General features: G+C 43.0%; 1 protein-coding gene across 3 annotated transcripts in view; it reads left to right on the top strand.

Moving 5' to 3' along the window:
* LOC144723278 (teneurin-3-like) overlaps window positions 1-18,408 on the top strand; it is a 469,866-nt gene that overhangs the window by 261,683 nt on the left and 189,775 nt on the right. For 2 of the 3 annotated variants that reach the window (XM_078601881.1, XM_078601883.1), the window contains one exon: window positions 11,544-11,642. The exons of the other annotated variant lie outside the window; for it this stretch is intronic. In XM_078601881.1, coding sequence (XP_078458007.1) covers window positions 11,544-11,642 — 99 coding nt within the window. The remainder of the gene's footprint in view (window positions 1-11,543; window positions 11,643-18,408) is intronic. 3 annotated transcript variants of the gene reach the window in all.

Consider the following 18,408-nt stretch of genomic DNA (forward strand, 5'->3'; position numbering starts at 1 on the left):
CCTGGCCCGGCCATTAAAAGAAGCAGAGAAACATCCACACGTTTTGAGAGCAAATTAGTCATTTGGCATGCGACATCACTATTAGGGTATTTATCAATCGTGACGCACAAAGCTTTTAGCTAAAACATTGGAGCCCTTGTAATTACTATGCATGAGATCTACACGTAATGAACATTCGGAAGCCATATTCACGGCGGAACATTTCTGCACAAAAACAAAAAGTTAAATATCGCGAACATTCTCTGCACGTGAAACATTAGTTTGATGAGTAGTACTTGACAGCATTTTAAAATTAGGTGATTAAATACATTTACAAGTTTTGTTAAATCTTTATACGTGAATTACGTGTTACATTATGATCAACTTGTGCTCGCAGACATTTATCGGTAGTTTAGTTTCATATTATGATAGTGTAAATATCCGGTGCGTCATGTGGTTATTAATAATTCGTTTTTCGCTTATTAAGAGTTCATTGTTATTCACGTATAGTACGGGTAACTTTAAACATTTTTCTCAAGTAAAACAAATGTGTACATTACTGCACGTGTGTGCGGATGCACATCCGCACGTGGGGAGCGGTGACGCAGTGGTTTGTCCGCTGCGCTATGAACCTAGCGACCCGAATTTGATTCCCGCTCATGGCCAACACCAGTGCAGATACTCTGAAACGGTCCTGCACCTCCCCTAGGTCGACTCAGCCTCAAATGAGTACCTGGTGTGGTGTGTAAACATCCCCACTGGGGAGACAAAGGCGGTCGGGCGTGGTGCTGGCCACCCACCCCCTCGTGTACTGTGCCGGCCTTTATAGGTGCTACTCGCTAACTGTGGTTGCCCCAACAGTCTGTTAAGGCTATTGGGGGGGATGTTTGTATTTGCACATGCGTTATTGATGATAAAAAGTCTCTCTGCGAGATCCGATTCTTCTTGTGGATAGAAAGCAAGGAAACAATTACAGTGTGTGGCACCAAATGGCATGCAACTTGGGAAAGACAATTGGTTAGTTCATTGGCAGTGTCCATAATATGACCAGTAGATAAGCACAAACGTGAAGCAACTGTGAATAGATATGTATATGCGGCTCGCAGAAAAATATCCTGTTGGGTTTGAAGTCACTGCTGAAATAATGCTCCTACTTACCATATTTTATGCAGGTAAAATTAAAGTAGTGTTAAGTGTTAGGCTCATATAATAAAAATGGGAAAAGAAAATAAATTTTGCATTAAATACCAACTTAGCAATTCATGAGCGTTCTCAGATCAGGACGTGACCTTTCTAAGCCCGTCCCGTTAATAATCAGAAAGCGCTGGGTGGAAGAAAAGAAAAAAAACTCGGTGCCAGCCTAAACGATCAAATTCGGGCACGCGCGGTGTGAGCCACGAACGCAAGCACACTGCGAAGGCACAAAGCGGCTGCTGCGCAGATGCAGCGGACCGAACTTACTGACCTTATCACTCCGCCTGTGCTCGTGAACTCTGCAAAGTCACGAGGAGGGCCACGTTTTTTGTTGTTGCGCTGTGTGACCACCGCCACCGCACAGGCAAGTCGAGGAAGCCAAGAGTTGTAAATGCATCGAGGCGCGTGAAGGTGCCGCCAAAGTCACTGACTGCATGGGGAAGGGAGGAAGTTGTCCATGTCCTCCCATGTTAAAATGACACACACTCCACGTGTCCTGTAAATTGAGCCCTGGAACACGATGAGTACACGTCACATGTATTGCACTCAATTTATCTCTCGTCCGTTCACCGGTCGCATTAGCCATTAGGGGCGCTGATGGAGTGGAGGAAGGGGGGGTGGGTGGGAATCAACACCCAGCAGTTTTTTCTGTTTCTCTCACAAGCTGATTCTCTCATGGTCAGTCCACTGCTGGACCAAGGCTTCCCTAAGCTGCCTGCCATCTCTCATGACCTTGTGAAGAAACGAATCCATCTAATACTTGCACAGGGACATGCTTTCACATCTCCGATCACTCCTCGAGGCCGCCGCTCCCCCATTATTCTTGACCGTCAGCCATCATCCATCCTGGAGACGTGCTCTGCCCAAGCACACCTATTTTCTTACCAGTTTTAATGATGCCATTAACTTGCACGGTGCTCTCGGAAGCCACGTGCTCCTCTTTCGGGCTCTCTCGGTGCGATCTGAGCATGCATCTCTCTAAGCTTCATTGGGCACTTTTCAGGTTTTAATGGGTGTGTTTTGTGTTCACGAGGATGTCACCCATGTCTGTTGTGCTCCAACATAATTGCTGTTGCTCTGATTATCTGTGGTGGTATCACAGTTTATGTGGTGTGTCTTGCAATGGAGACATTGTTTGCTTGTAATTATCTAATCCATCGAGCTGCGTATTCAGATTGTTTTCTGAGAGCACATTGCATAACTGATGACAAGACTGCATATCCGCAAGTGCATATTTGTATGAAAACGAATTGTAATCACAGCAATGTGAATTCCAAGATGCAAAATAAACATTAATGTAATGACACATGACTTAAATACAGAAATCAAGCAGATATGCAATTCATGAAAAATTCTAAGGAATGCATAACTCGTCATTATCTTTCTGAGTCATCGGAGTAAATGCTAATTAGTCTCATAGTTTTGACCGAGTTGTTCATGCTGCGATGTTACCTGGAAAGGGGAATGTCAGCATTCCTTTTTAACAGATGACAAGAATTGCTTGATATATAGCATACGTTAAATGCAAGCACATGCATTCAATGAAACTCAAATCAGCATTGTGTTCATATCGAGAGTAAGTCCACATGGGAAAAAATGGAGACATAACTAGATTCAACACCGGCTTCCAGCACTTTCTATAGGTCTTAATAAATCGATCGTGGCAACGCTGCAGTCTAACGCAGTTGGCCACACGACCAGCATTCGAGCTTAATCTTCTGCCCTCATTCTCTCTCCTCGCTCCTTCCCACCCACACTTCACCCTCCGAGCATACGAGTCCCGACCCCGTACATCAAGCTGAAATGATGCCCCTTACGTGCCCCCCTGGGAAAACCAGTGGCATCACGCCACCACCACCTCCACCTCCTCCTATAAATAATCCGGTGCACCTTCCGCACCTCCAGTTTCCATAATCCCCTAGATGTGCCACTTGCCCCTCCCTCTCTTCCTGCCCTCCTTGCCCACCCTCCCCTCTCTCCCTCCCCTCCCTCCCCACCCTCCCCTCCCCACCCTCCCCTCTCTCCCTGCCCACCCTCCCCTCCCCTCCCTCCCCACCCTCCCCTCCCTCCCCACCCTCCCCTCCCTCCCCACCCTCCCCTCCCCTCCCTCCACTCCCTACCCTCCCTCCCCTCCCTCCCTCTCCACCCTCCCCACCCTCCATCCCTCCCTCCCCACCCTCCCCTCTTTCCCCTCCCTCCCCTCCCTCCTTCCCTCTCTCCCTGCCCACCCTCCCCTCTCTCCCTGCCCACCCTCCCCTCTCTCCCTGCCCACCCTCCCCTCTCTCCCTGCCCACCCTCCCCTCCCTCCCTGCCCACCCTCCCTCCTTCCCCTCCCCACCCTCCCTCCTTCCCCTCCCTCCCCTCCCCTCCCCACCCTCCCTCCCCTCTCTCCCTGCTCACCCTCCCCTCCTCTCTCCCTCCCCTATTCCCTCCCCTCCTCCCTCACTCCCCTCCCTCTCTTTTTTTTGTGGATGGATGCTTTTTATTATGAACGGCTGTTGATTTACCTTGCATCAACTCCATCATCAACATCATTAACAACATCCAAAACATCATCAACATCAATATTAACACCATCTTCAACATCATCAACATTATCTTCTTGGTTCTTTCGGTAAAGTCACGTAGAAGGGAAACAACACAACAATAAAAACAAAACTCAATCCCCTCCCCTCCCTCCCCTCCTCCCTACCTCCCTCCCTCCCTCTTCTCCCTCACTCCTTGCCCTCCCCCCATTATTCCCTCTGCTATAATGAAGTGGTGCCCCTCTTCTGCACAGTCTTGTTTAATAACCCTTGGATTTCCCTTTGACTGTCATCGATGCAGTATATCCTAGGGCAGTGCGACTGAGAAAATGCTCTGCCCTGACAGAAAACAATTGCTTCTCATATCAAATATATGTTTTGTGTTTTATGTTGGGAAAAAACTATAAAGTTTATATTATTGCCTCGACGATGCTATATCCACAAAACACATTGACAATCCTTGATTTAATATTGTATCAGAAGTGTGTGCCATATAGATGAAACAGATATATTTTTCAATACTTATGAGAAACATACATTTTCCGGATGGCTGCGTTTGAGCTGACCATAGCCTGCAGGATGAAAGAAAATTAATCTTCTGCCGCGAAAGAAACACAACCCAACATTCGTGAGCAATGCCATGGTGGCCGCTAGTCTCACACCCGTGCACAAATATACATGCCACCACAATGAGCTTCACGTTGGATTCTCTATCTTGACATCTTTAATCGCCATATTTTAATGTAAACCTTTTCATATATACTGGATACTCACAATGCATTCAACGTTTCACATATGTGTTTATTTGTATTCCTGGAAGGTTGCTGAGCATAAACATTAATATTGTGGCAGAGACATAACTGGAAAAGCAACATAGTTTTATATACGATGTTGCTTTTCCAGTGTATACACTATGTTGCTTATATATATATCTCTAGGGCTGGAATAAAAAAGGACCGTGAGCTAAATAATTGAATTAAATTCCAATGAAAGTTGGTTCGACTCATACGGGGGAAAAATACATTGATTTGCTAATAAAAAGCAAAATAGCAATGCACCCAAAAGAGTAGAGATGTCAATCAGTACGTACGACCTGTGATGACATATGGATCGGAAACATGGACATTGACACGTAAAATGAAGAAAAAAAAGCGGAATTTTCCACGAGGAAGGGTGGATAAATGATTCCTTGGAATTGCAATGAACAACAGATAGAGGAATTCGTGGTTCAGAGAACAAATGTAATTTCGAGACACATTGACTGAAGTGGCATTGCGCAGGGCAACTGACTACAAAGGATGATGGCCAATGGATGAGACTGGTGATGGAATGGCAGCCAAAGGAGGGTACATGAGGAAGAGGATGGCTATCTGAGAGATGGAGGGTTACTATTGGCCCGTGAAGGAGCTAGAGCTAGATGGATTATGATGATGATAAACTATGAACATTTTAATTTATTTTACCAGGTAGGGCCCACTGAGCTGTGTAGCGCTTTTTCAGAAGTGACCTGGCCACAAATGATAGCTCAACGAAGTGGCTTATCACTTGGAAATGTGTAGAAGCCAAATGCTCAAAATGCATGTTGATAAAAAAAAATATGATTTGGTCATGACTTAATTTAACAGTGGATTTATCATAGTTGTAGTTGATGATTGTTTTCTTTCACTTACAATATTTATCAACTAACCTTGAATTTCCCATCATATTTAGGGCTTAACTTTGTAAGCTAAGAAAGCAATGACTGCTTTCTGCGATTGAAATATCCAGTGTAAGGATGTTCAAGCTACTTTTTCTGAAACAGTGTTCCAGTCAAAAGTAATCTATTACAGTATATTGTTCGTTGATACTTTTTCCAATATGTCTTAAACAAGTATAACATTTATTTTTCTCGAAATGGGTAATCTCCGGGAACAGAATAATTACAACAATTCGGTCAATGGATAGAAACAAATACGTTTCAGATGGTATTCACTCATACATCTTAGCACACGTAGTTTAATACACATGGAGGTCGCGTGTATTGCCACGACTTGGCCACTTAACCATAGCCCCAGATAATTACATTGAAGTCGGATATTTCTCTAGGCAATCTACTTTAGAAGTCACTTTTAACTTTTCCATTGCATAATGTTTCCACGTTTCCCATAACCTCGTAGATTTACATTGTTCAGCCGTTGATATGTAGGAGGTCATTTGAAATTCTCGACGTTTTGTAACCGTTGTCTTCTATGCTTTTTGTTCTTGTTGTTGGGTCGTCCTTTTGGTGCGAAGTAAAAACATTGCCTTTTGTGTGCCCTTGCACAAAACTTCCACTCAGCCAAATAGCACAGCTCAGAAGGACGATGTAAAATATTCAGCCATCTTTTGTTCGCTTTAAATATTTTTTGCAGGTCCCATTTTCTATTTTTTTCCAAGCTGGGCAACTGTGCGGTTGTTCATGCCTTGTTTACAATGTCATCCTCGCGAAAGCACAGGGCGGACTCATTACAGCCAGTCTAGGCAAAAGTATATAAACAAGATACATTGCGTAACATAAGAGCGAGACAACAAATGCACGATGTGTACGCCCCTGTGGAGGCCCAAATAGATGCTGGCCTGCCTGAATGTGCCACAAAGTGAACGCTCGTCATTCTGGAGAGCGATGGCCAGGCCACGTGAATGTAAATAGCAGCCCCTTGCTGCCTGCAATTCTTTCAAAAAATATAAAATGGGTTGCTGATTTGTTTGTTTAAAAACCAAAAAAAACCCCACATGGTTGTAAAATCGGTTTGTAAGAGCATATCTCTGATATTTGCATGCACGTTGAATATGGGCTTGAATTTATGGGCCCATTAACAGAGACCGAGATAATGAACATACTGTAAATGGAATACATTGCAAACTGTTAGGGCCATATTATTATATGGGGACACAGCCGTAATGGTGCAACATTAGCATGACATACTTGGTCTCTGAACACATTTTCCTTTCATAACTGCTAATTTTGTTGTCGTTTATTTGTTCAGTTTTGTCTTTTAACCCACAAAACTACACACAACATCTTTGTAGTATGATGCTCACGCTGCTGTTTAGTGGAGAAAGGGCAGTCAGCTTTGTTTTACAACAAGGGAGCTGGCAAATGGTCTCGGGACATTTCTTCCACTACTCTCTGGATCTTCAAAATTATGTTTAAAAAAAATGTTTTCCCGATATTGGATTGGCAGTAGTACACATAGGTCGAAATACCAAATAACTCAATGCCCCCGCCAATAACATTGCCCTTAAAAGGAAGAGAAATATATATAATGGATGATGTTACAGGAAATGGCCTTTTTTCATAATGGATATATTGCGGATAAAATACCCTTAATTCAGATGTAGGAGCCTTTGGCATTCACAACAATCTTAAATATCCTGGGGATGGTCACGTATTGACTTGAGCAACTTGCAGTCTTCTGTAAAAAACACATTCCTGCGGAGGGAGCTGGTAGAGACGTTGGGTTGCTCGGTCAATGGCCAGGGTCAACGGCGGCGTGGTGTATTCCGCAAATATGGCCGACTGTGAGGGCGGGCACAAGCCGGCGTGAGTAGGTTAAACGTTGAGTTTTATAAGGGCACCACGGGGTGACCAGCCCCTCCCCACCCAGCCCCACCCAGCCCCACCCCTCCCACCCCCACCCAGCCCCACCCTCCCCACCCAGCCCCTCCCCACCCTCCCCTCTCCTCCCAGCCCACCCCTCCCATTTTGGATGCATGACGGACGGACACAAGAATCCCCTGTGGGCTGGTGGAACCAGGTGGTTCCTACCAGTAACACTGGTTGTGAATATTTTTTTTTCTTCAATTGCTAAAAAAAAATGTATTCATCAGAGTAGTAATATGTAATACTCGTCTCTTGCATAAACCATCATCACACGAACTCCAGTCATCCTCGCAGTGGCTTTTGGCTGGCCATCGAACAAAGACGGTCACTGCATCGCGCGCTTTCAGATGCACTTCAGCGGCCTTGTTGACCGCCTTTCCTACCGATATGAGGAAGCCACTGGGAGCTCTGCACTTTGAAATCTAGATTGAATACTCATTTCTTTGCAACTGATTTTTGTCTTTAGTTTGTTGTCCTTCCCCCGCACACTTAGTGCTTGCATGCTGTGGCTTCTCCATGCACCACCACTACAGTGGCGCTGCTTTGCGGCAGCCCTCTTGCCTTGTTTGAAATAAAAATTCTTTATTTTCAAGTTTGTAAAAACTACAAGTGCCACTTTGAATTTCTGCATGTCACAAATTGAAGCTTGCGTTTGCAGGTAATGTGTGGATGTAACAGATCGGACGCAGATGTACAGTGTAAAGATAACGGTGTATTTTTCGATTTAAAGCTTTCGTGACTGCAGGGATTCATCTTCTTGGTTCTTTCGGTAAAGTCACGTAGAAGGGGAAAAAACGTAAGAAAATAACATTTCTTTTATTAAATAATAAAAAGAACACAATAAAATTATTTTTTATTATGTTTTATTATTATTATTTATTTCCCTTCTATGTGACTATACCGAAAGAACCAAGAAGATAATGGTGTATCCCTTGCAATTGCTTGCTCACACTACTGCCTGGAACAATGGGCCCTCCACTTGTGGGAGCTTGAGTGAATCCCTCTCGAGGATCGTTTGGTCGACTCGTTCACGCTGGGAAGATTTCTTGGAGGAAGAGGTGGCAGTGCCCACACTTTACCCCACCAAACACCCTGCTGTTCGACTAGTGGACATCGTGGAGATGGAACAAATGACCTAACCATTACTCTGTGGCATCATCAAATATATGCACAGAAACTGAATATATTTGTACCTGTCAGTGGGAAATATCATAATAAATAAATGAAATGCTATATACCACAACATATCGCTTAGCACACATTGGGATCATTGTGTATCATTATAAACGTTCCATTGCATCATCATAGCGCACTTTTCCTGTTAGATGTTTTATTGATCTCATAACCAAGCATAGTTATGTGACTTTGCATTGCTCGGAAAGTTGTTCCACAAAGACAGCATTGGTTTCATTTTACAATTCAAACAAATTGATTTTTACCTCTTAGCATATTTTTCATGTTCCTTAAAATCACTTTTGCTTGTTTTTGTGTTATTATTTCTGCAAATTCGCTATTAAAACCCCAGGTAATGGATTGCATCCGGTGAACGGAAATGCTTGCAAGTGCATTTTTTGTTGTAAATGTCTGGACATGCATATTTTCGACATTTTAAAGTGGCCATTAACATAGAATGCACAGGCATTAAATTTGCAATGTTTGCAGGGGTATTTTTGTGCGTTTCGTTTAAAGGGCTAGTATACAGATCGTTAGCCGATGAGATGAAAATATGTTGTGCATGTTAAATGCCCAATTTGCAACTTCCTGTTGTCATATGTACAGCACTTGCTTTTTACAAATCAATCACACGTGTAGATTATGTTAATTGTGCAGCCAGTGCGTCTCCAAACCTTAAGGTAATGTGCAGTGTACGTGCATTTATATATATATGTACACTTTGGAATATGCAACGCTGTAATGTATACATCGTGTCTGGTTAATATGCACTGCACACATTTTTAGCGAGAGTATCAACTCCAGCAGCGGATATCTTTGCTTTGATTTTCTTTACTTGGAATTCATTTTTTTTTCAAAAACTATGCTTTGTGCTTCCTCTTCAGTAATTGTGGGATACGTTACAGGAGCGTGTTTGGCATTTAGGGCGTTTGATTTATAGCAATATAAATACCGTACTGTCAACATGAAGAACCACAGTCGAGGGTGAATTATGAAAGCAGTGCAGGAGTAACCAACCGACCTGTGTCATCATGATTGCAAGAGCGATACCTAATTATGATGACCGAGGCTGAATTCGTTTTTTTGCGAAAAAAAAAACGTAATAAGTAACCAGCAGGTACAAAATAATAGGACATACATGGGTTCCCGGAACACATCATTAGATCAACACTGGCTTTTGATGTGTTTTCTGGAGTTATTGATTTTTCTTAATGGCTATTGGTCATGTTGTAAAAGTATTACTGTGTCTTCGGTAAAAAGGTTCACCAACGTGCACATCGCTTGAGAGTTTGACGGAAGTGTGCATACGATTCCCCGCTCCGTGTTGCACAGCATGACCTCCGATTCTTTTTCTCTCTCCAACATTTCAAAGTTGGTAAACCGTCTGCTAATTCCAGTTATTATGATGCTTCTTTTCGATGTGATTGTAAACACAGTATAGTTATAGCTCATTCCATGGGGGGAGGGGGGGGTGTGGTAGGGGCTTGTAACTAAATGCGGTTATGAGTTAAGATTGTAATAATAAGTGTCCTGCTGATAATACCTCATTCTAAGTGGCCATTTAATGGCAATAACACGTTGATGAATGCTCCAGTACTTCAATAACAGTTCATTAATACATAATGAATTTGATCGTAATGAACAGTTATTATGCATTAATTATTGAATTACAAACCTGCTATTAGGGGCTTTAAGATTGTATTAGAACTAAAGAAAAAAATGTAGTGTGTGTGTATATATTGTATATACATTCAAAAACGCGCATGCAAATGCATAAATATAATGGCCATTATCCACTGGAGACCTTGCAACAGCTTTTAATTGTGCCTCATTTCATAATCTTTTCCTGCGTCTGCTTGTGCCGGCGAGGTGTGTGCACGTTTCGCATCGTGAGCTCCCTTCTCGTCGGACCGGCTGGCGTTTCCAGGCTGCGTCACGTGCCCAGCCGGGGGAATATTTTATCTGTTTGCCGCTGATAATTGGCACGCAAGAACGCGTCTTTAGGCAGTCGTCATGCGAGGCCACCTTTGCCAGTGTTTCTCACAAGTATTCACAATGTGACGAGAGGAGTTTTTGAATGTTTTTTAAACGAATGGGGGGGGGGGGGGGGGGGGTGGAGGGTAAAATATCAGGGTTAAATGGGAGGGGGGGGGGGATAAATTGGGGGGGGGGGGGTAGAATGGGGGGGTGGGGGTAAAATGGGGGGGAGGTGAAACAAATGGCAGTGGGTGATAGTTTGAGCTCTGCTAGTTCAACCCCTCGGCCTCCCCAGTGCTATGTCACAGCACGTTGGATGTCAACAATTTGGAGGCTGAATTAACGGAACCTGTAAAAAAAAAAATATCCACAATGCTCATTACAAGGTCAAGACCTTGTGTGTCATTGTTATGGTGAAGGCAACGCTATCGCAAATTCACGTCTTTTTTTTGTCCCCAGGTGGGAATATTCCTGACATGTGTCACCTTCTCCTGTCATTAAAAAAATGTAATTATAAAATAATATCTACTACACAGCTTTATACACATTAGTATGTGACTAGTGCAATGTAAGTTACACAGATTGTGATAGGAAATGCTGGAGAAACTACTTACAAAACCAGGACTAAATTCCATGATCATGTCGACGCATTAAACTAATAATAGAGATGCTGCTGTGGTGCAATGGTTAGCACACTGGAATTGCAATCCAGAGGTCACCGATTTTATGCGATGTCCTGGTGCAGCAGTGGAAAATAATGGGCAAATGTATTAAATTTCTAACCTCTGTCCACCCACCAGTGTAAATGGGTATACCCATCGTCGTTGGGTAAGTCACGTGTGGTGGGATAGACTCGTGCGTGATACTCCCACCTCTTCCAAAATGTCTCGTAAGCATGGAAGAGTAGGCCAAATACCCTCTTTAAAGCTGCCTTTTGCGAACCTGTTTTGTTTACCTTTTATGTTATTGAAATTAATTATTTAAAAATACATACTTTAACTACGACCAATCCCTTGTCCTCCCTTGAACACTGACCCCTCCTGTGACCCCGTTGTGCCCACCGACTCACATAGGACGACGGGGAAGCAGGCAGGCATGGAGAATGGGCAGGAGGGCCTCATAGAGATGGCTGTGTTCTCTCCGGCATACCAGGACCTCAGCTACGGCGATGGGTATGCTGCCGTTGGGGCAATGTCTGCACCTCCTTGAATGTCATCTCATTGTCATTTGTTTGCATCGTGCAACAGTGAGCAAAGGAAGTTATACAAACTAAATGTCAGAGTTTTTCCAACTCACTGTCCGATGTGTCTTTTAGGTTGTATCTTGTGCTGTACCGCATGATGCCGGCTCTTTCACTCCATGTGCCGGGAGCTTTTTCAAGAACTGAATTCAATTCTCCCAGATTATGAAACTTTGGACATCGTGCCAACCAACACGCGGTACAACCCAGGATATGTTCAGCAAAAAAAAAAAGTGAAAACCTACGAAAGGGTTGTCCCACTCGATGGAGGGCAGGGGTGGGGAGGCACTCATGCCATATTTTCCAGCCCTAAGCCAGCAGTCAAAATGCTATATTCCTATGGTTGGGGTGAATTTTTAATCGGATAATCCCTGTTGACTTGCCCATACATTGGTATTCATTTTGTCAACTCCAAGAGGCATGAATGTTCCACACCGTGAATGTAAGCCCCCACACTCCACCGCTTGAAAACGTGATCGGCTGAAGCAAGAATATTCGATGCAAAATAAAGCAACGCCACCAAAGTGCCGTATTAACAACATCCATGGCAGTCAATTTAGATGAAACTAAAACAACAACACATTTTATTTTAAATGTTTGTTGTGTGCTAGATATGCATGATGCATCCCGAGTCACGTGATCAAGGCACAGTGCATCACGCAATGTCTCCATCATGTTTAAAAATATAATTATTTTTCCATATTTGCCTAACCTCTTTACATATATAATCAAACTTTAACTATTAGCCGGAATTAATATTTACAGGCACATCACTCCGTGGTTTGTTTCCTGCTCGTATTGGCGTATCCTTGGTGTTCCCTTTCCTCCGCGTGGCATTGCGGAAAAAGCACAACAAATGTAAAACGAGCGCAGCGTAAAGCCACTTGAGAGTCGGCTGCTGCGCGTTGAGTCTGATTGGCAGGCTTTACGGCTGTGCAACGTTGTATCAAGTTTATTTTTGCATTGAAAATTTTGTTGTTTTCGCGTTGGTAGACTTAAGATTATGGATCCATAACAGGTCTCAGCTTTGCAAGTAAACTTGAAACCCAGAGCCACATACAAGCATGCCCGCCACCTGCCCCCCCCCCCCCATAGTTTGAAATAAATGTGTGTGTGCAAGTTTGGGATTTCATGGCATTAGGGGTTAGCCTTGGTTTTTAGAGAAAACACTAGTTTATATGCAGTATTATACAATGTTAAAAAAAGTGAAAGTGAAAAGCAGTATTTGAAGAATGAATAAATAGCGCACAGACCCGGGCAAGGCACCACACCGAGCGACTCCAGCTAATGATCTCACAGGAGAAAAAGGTGTCTTTTCCCATCTCGCTGGTTAATCTTCAAGTTCTCGATTCTCCAAAGGGCCACACCTCGTCCACAGCCGCCTTCAAAGAGTTTGTATGATTTGGAGCACTGGATGCACCCTGCTGATGCAACATAACAGGTTTAAAGCGCTGCTGTTCAGAGCCAGATACGCTTGCAACGGTACGCCGTTACTGGCGAACACAATATCCGCTTAGCGATGTTTTCCTGCTTATATTCTTGGTTCTTTCGGTAAAGTCACGTAGAAGGGAAATAATAAAATAATATGAATATGAAACAATTAGAATTCTCACGACGTTTCGACTGCAACACAAGCAACACAAAATTTTGATTTAAAGCTTTCGTGACTGCAGGGATTCATATTATTGGTTCTTTCGGTAAAGTCACGTAGAAGGGAAATAATAAAATAATATTAATATAAAACAATAACAATTCTCACGACGTTTCGACTGCAACACAAGCAATGCTGTGGATTTCACACCTGATGATGATTGCTTGTGTTGCAGTCGAAACGTCGTGAGAATTGTTATTGTTTTATATTTATATTATTTTATTATTTCCCTTCTACGTGACTTTTCCGAAAGAACCAAGAATATGAATCCCTGCAGTCACGAAAGCTTTAATTCAAAAAATGTTCTGCTTACTTTGAATTTTGCCCCAACTCTGCAGCATATACATGCACACACGCACGTATTAATTCGGGTATATAAAAAAATATTCTACCCTTTCACAGTCCTCAAATGTGAACAGAAAATATTAATGTGACCATATTTGCTCGTTTTTTTATATAGAAAACATAACAATGACAGTTGTCCGTCACGCTCTATCCACTGCTCTATTAAGCCCCCCCCCCCCAAATCATCGCCCACCCCTCTTGGTGTGGTGACACAGCAGTCTGCATAGCTCCTGCATGTGAGCTAATCTCATTGCTCCATCTCCACAGTGGATGTACTTCGGCTATCACTCCATCGCTAGTCCTGACCATCGGGCAGTGTTCCTTGCAGTGGTGTGTCCTGCCTCGGTGTTTTTCTTTCTGTCTCTTCGTGATTCTTTTGCACATTTGTTTAGGCTTTACTTCATTTGCTGTGTTGGAGGTCCATGTTTCCCATATATACGTCCTAACATGCAACACGAACTGATTAAATGTTTTATTCTGTAGGCACAGTGACAAAGCGGGTATTTGGAATTGCATTTCATCATCAACTGCCGTGGCAGTTGAAACAATGGACGGGTCTTTTTTTTTTAACCCCCCGCCCCTGCCTCTGTCCACCCAGCAGCATAATGAATGTACACCACAGTTAGGCGATCCGCAGGTTTCGTATTGTGTAGCAAAGCATCGGTATTCGCACTTCTCCCAAGATGTTTGGCCGGCGTGGAAGTGTAGGCCAAATATCCATTACAGGCTTTCTGGAACGTCCGATAGTGGAAGCACTCAAACACAGTGCAATATCAGAGTATTGAGAGCTCGGGGTGAGCATTTACACTATGAGATCTCTTTTACCAGTGGCAAAATATAGTAGTAGGTTTTTACCCTTTTAAACTGGTACAAAACTGACACCTTTATTCAAGGCATCATGTTTGAATAAAGGTGTCAGTTTTGTACCAGTTTAAAAGGGTATAAACCTACTACTATATTTTGCCACTGGTAAAAGAGATCTCATAGTGTATGTTGAACTTTTTTCACACCATACGTAGCCACCCATGCTAATGAGAGGTACGGGGGGGGGGGGACAGCGGTCAGGCAAGCAGGGGCAGCAGGGCTGCACCTTTATCTTTTCCTCGTTTAATGAAGCACAGCAGAGTTCTTCCTGGTTTTTTTTTTTGCAGGTTATCGTCAGTTCACGCAAGTCCAGACGAGTAGATGCTTACAGCGTCATGAGCTGCCAGGAGATGGCTGGAATATCCATTTGTAAGCCCAAGTCCTTGAACTGTCAATTGAATATATTCTGCTCTCTTCTCAGTTACGATCTGTGAACGTTGTGTTTATAAACATATAAATACGGCTACCCATTATTTTGCCTCCACTGTCTACATGAATAATGCCAAAGTAATGCTGTGTTTGTGTGCGAGTCTATGTGTGTGCTGGGGCTGTATGTAGCCTTCCTGGACCTATTTGCCAAATTAGTCCACACACCCTGGTTTGTGTGAAATTCTGCAATACTGCATTATTTTTCTTCCAGCAAATTGGGTCCCAAAGAACGTGGGTTTAGGTGGCCGGTTTTGGGAGACTTGTCTCAGAGGCAACATGCCCCTCCCGAAGGCCAAGGTTCACTGCTTTAAGTCTTCATCTTGGCCCATAGTGCATGGCCTGTGGGCTAGCGCAACTTGACGATGTATATGTACACCACCATCCTTCGGAGACGTTCCTGAGCCAAACATGTTGTGCATGCATCACGTAATCCCACGATGGTCTTTTACACACGCGAGTCATGGTGGCTGGGGTTGTGTCGTTGCCAAAACGAAGCACTTCCAACAAGTACAATTCGGTGCTTCTCATTCGCCAATGCGGGTTCTGCTGCAACTTCGAATATTCCTCTGAGGTGGTCTGTGTTGCTCTCAGGGGTCGGAGAACTGAGAAAGCACTGCGGAAATCCTGAGTTATAATCCAGACAGCCAGCTGTGATTAAATCCATTGATGGTCTCAGTCCGTTCACAAATGGCTGGACAAAAACCCCCCATAATATTTGATTTGCCTACGTTTCAGCACTGAGAACTAAAAATATTGTTTAGTGTCTCATCTGACAATCTCATAATATAGTTTATGGGAAAATACAACCCCATACCGTGTAAGAGATAAGGCACTTTGGCTGTATTTTTGGCAAGATTCCTTTGAAAATATCTGTAATAACCATTTTCTAAATCGTGGGGATGCGAGATTCATGAATAGATTATTCATACCACGATGTGATTCCAATCGCACAATTTGATTTTTTTTAAAAGACGAAATGAAGCCATGTTGTTCTGGCTTGGCCTGCAATATGAAAAACAAAATATTCGTACTAATGAGGCTTCCCGTTTTGATAATATTTTAAAAAATGCTTTTACTTCCACCCCTGACAATAATAAAATATAGATTTGACCAAAGCTGCATAGCTCGCGCATTTTTAATTACCGTCTTCCATGAGTTTAATCTTATTTTTTTGACAAAGGCCATGTACTTCCGGCCAATTAAGGCAAAGCTAATGTCAAACATCAAGGGAATCAAGGTAACAATTTTGTAAAAAATTTGGACATTGTACGAGATACTTTCGTTTTACAATACTGTATTGTGAGTTGGTCTACTCATAAAACCCACACCCCCACACAGGCTTTTAAATATACACACGTAAGCATAGGAGAGATCGGTAGTGCAGTGGTCAAATCATTGCACTATGAATCCAGCAATCTGAGTTTGATTTCCAGCCATGGCTGACATAAGTGAACCAGTCCTGAGCCCTCCCTCCATCACTTCACCAACACGCACTCACCAGTGTGGTGACGTTTGGTCAAATAACCTCCATGAAGATTTGGTGTGAGGGGGCCTTTGCACTCAACAACAACCAAAAATTTTACTTTTCTTGACTCGCAGGTCTGTTAAATAATTGTTTTTAAACTACAGTGCAGGTTTATCTTTCAGAGTAGACCCAAACTCTGAATTAAACATCCCGGTGTATCACAAACTAAACCCATAATTTTTGTTTTGTTACGAATGACAGTTGTGAATCGCACGTCAAGAAAATTCACCTTTGAGTTTTTGTCAACTTTTAAGGCTTCGATGCCCCAACATCTAACGATTTCCCATGTTCGCTGTGTGGTGGCAGACCTGAGGGCCAAACGGAGGTGGAATCTGTCCAGATTCGTGGGAAGTGAGCAAATCTGAAAGTAACGAAGGACCCCCGCTGAGTTTGAGAAGCTTGTAGAGAAGCACACAGTCTCCCATAGTTAAACGCGTTGCGCCGGCGTGTCGTGATTGCGCGTTGTCCAAATAAATAAAAATCCCCCTGTGGAAAGGTTATGGGAAAGATGGTGTGTGTGTGTGTGCAAATTGAAACGTAATGCATGGTGGATGCAGACCTCCCTTGCGAATAACGAGTCACCTCCAAAGCAAGAATATGTTTAGCGTGGTCTTGCAGGCGTTAACCCTCCAAGCAATGTCATTTGTTGCGAACCTGAAAAAGCATATTTTGACTTTGGCCAAAATAATACCTCATGCTTTGCCCGTTGAAAAAAAATCTCCTTCCTTTGCTAACTTGACATTTCGTCAATGCCTGCTGAGTCCCAGTGGCTCTCTGATGAAGTTTGTAGTGATACTTCTTGGACAGGATTTTCACAAAGCGTTGCGCAATGCATAGGTGATTGCAACGGTTGCGATTAAACTCAGGGGGGTATGTAGATGTGATTGTACATGCGGCGACATTGCAAATTTCGTTTTTATACGTATGAGGTTGATTGTGAAAATGATTAACGGTTGAATTAAAAAAATACACTTTTTTATATTTCTAAATTATAAATGGCTGCCCACTGTTTTAACACTGAGAAACTCTATTTGGTTGAGCTATGGCTACAGCTTGTTATGGTTCATGGAACGTCTATTATTTTACCAATGTTTCACCCTCAACACAGTCAGAAACATCAACACATTTTCTCAACAGAGAATTAGGAGGTTGCACACGTGCACACACATAATTTATCGAAGCTGGTGTATTTATTAAATAGGGTCCATGTCCCTAAGCAAACACTAAAGCTCAACGGCAAATATTCAACACATGGATATCGTATATACACTCACCTAAGTGTGGCCGTACTGAATTTGGGACGGTCCATTTTCACACGCTGGATCAGGCCGTGAGAACATGGCACCATACACCCTGCTCATCTTGGCTAATGGTATGGCTTTCCGATCATTATGGATTGTCAGACCAATGACACGACCTTGCATTTTTTCAACGTGGCTACATTGTGGTGCATGATAAACGACTCGTCCTGCTTATTGGCTAATTTACATCTCTCCAGCTTGCGATACTTAAACACCGTACATCTTCAATGTTAACGATTAATATGTAATCTTAATAGGTGATTGCTATGATTGTAGTTTTGCATACTGCCTTTCTAAAAAAACATGATGCCAGTAGAAATGAAGATGCTGACCTACAAAATCATAATGCTGACGATGATGTCTTTGATTTTGCAGTGAATCCGAAAGTGATCTTTGGACGTTCATTGCCAATCGATTGCTTTGCGAATTGTGCAACATTAATTCGACAGAACAAGCACTTGTGTGATTATTTTTCAAGGCTCCAAGGGTACGCAGCCTTAACATGTCACAACTCCCGGTTACAGGGCTGCTGTGGGAATAGCAGGTGTACCGTTACCTTGTCATAATTAAATTTCATCCATAC

Source organism: Lampetra planeri, chromosome 17 (assembly GCF_965212315.1).
Source record: "Lampetra planeri chromosome 17, kcLamPlan1.2.h2, whole genome shotgun sequence".
NCBI lineage: Eukaryota > Metazoa > Chordata > Hyperoartia > Petromyzontiformes > Petromyzontidae > Lampetra > Lampetra planeri.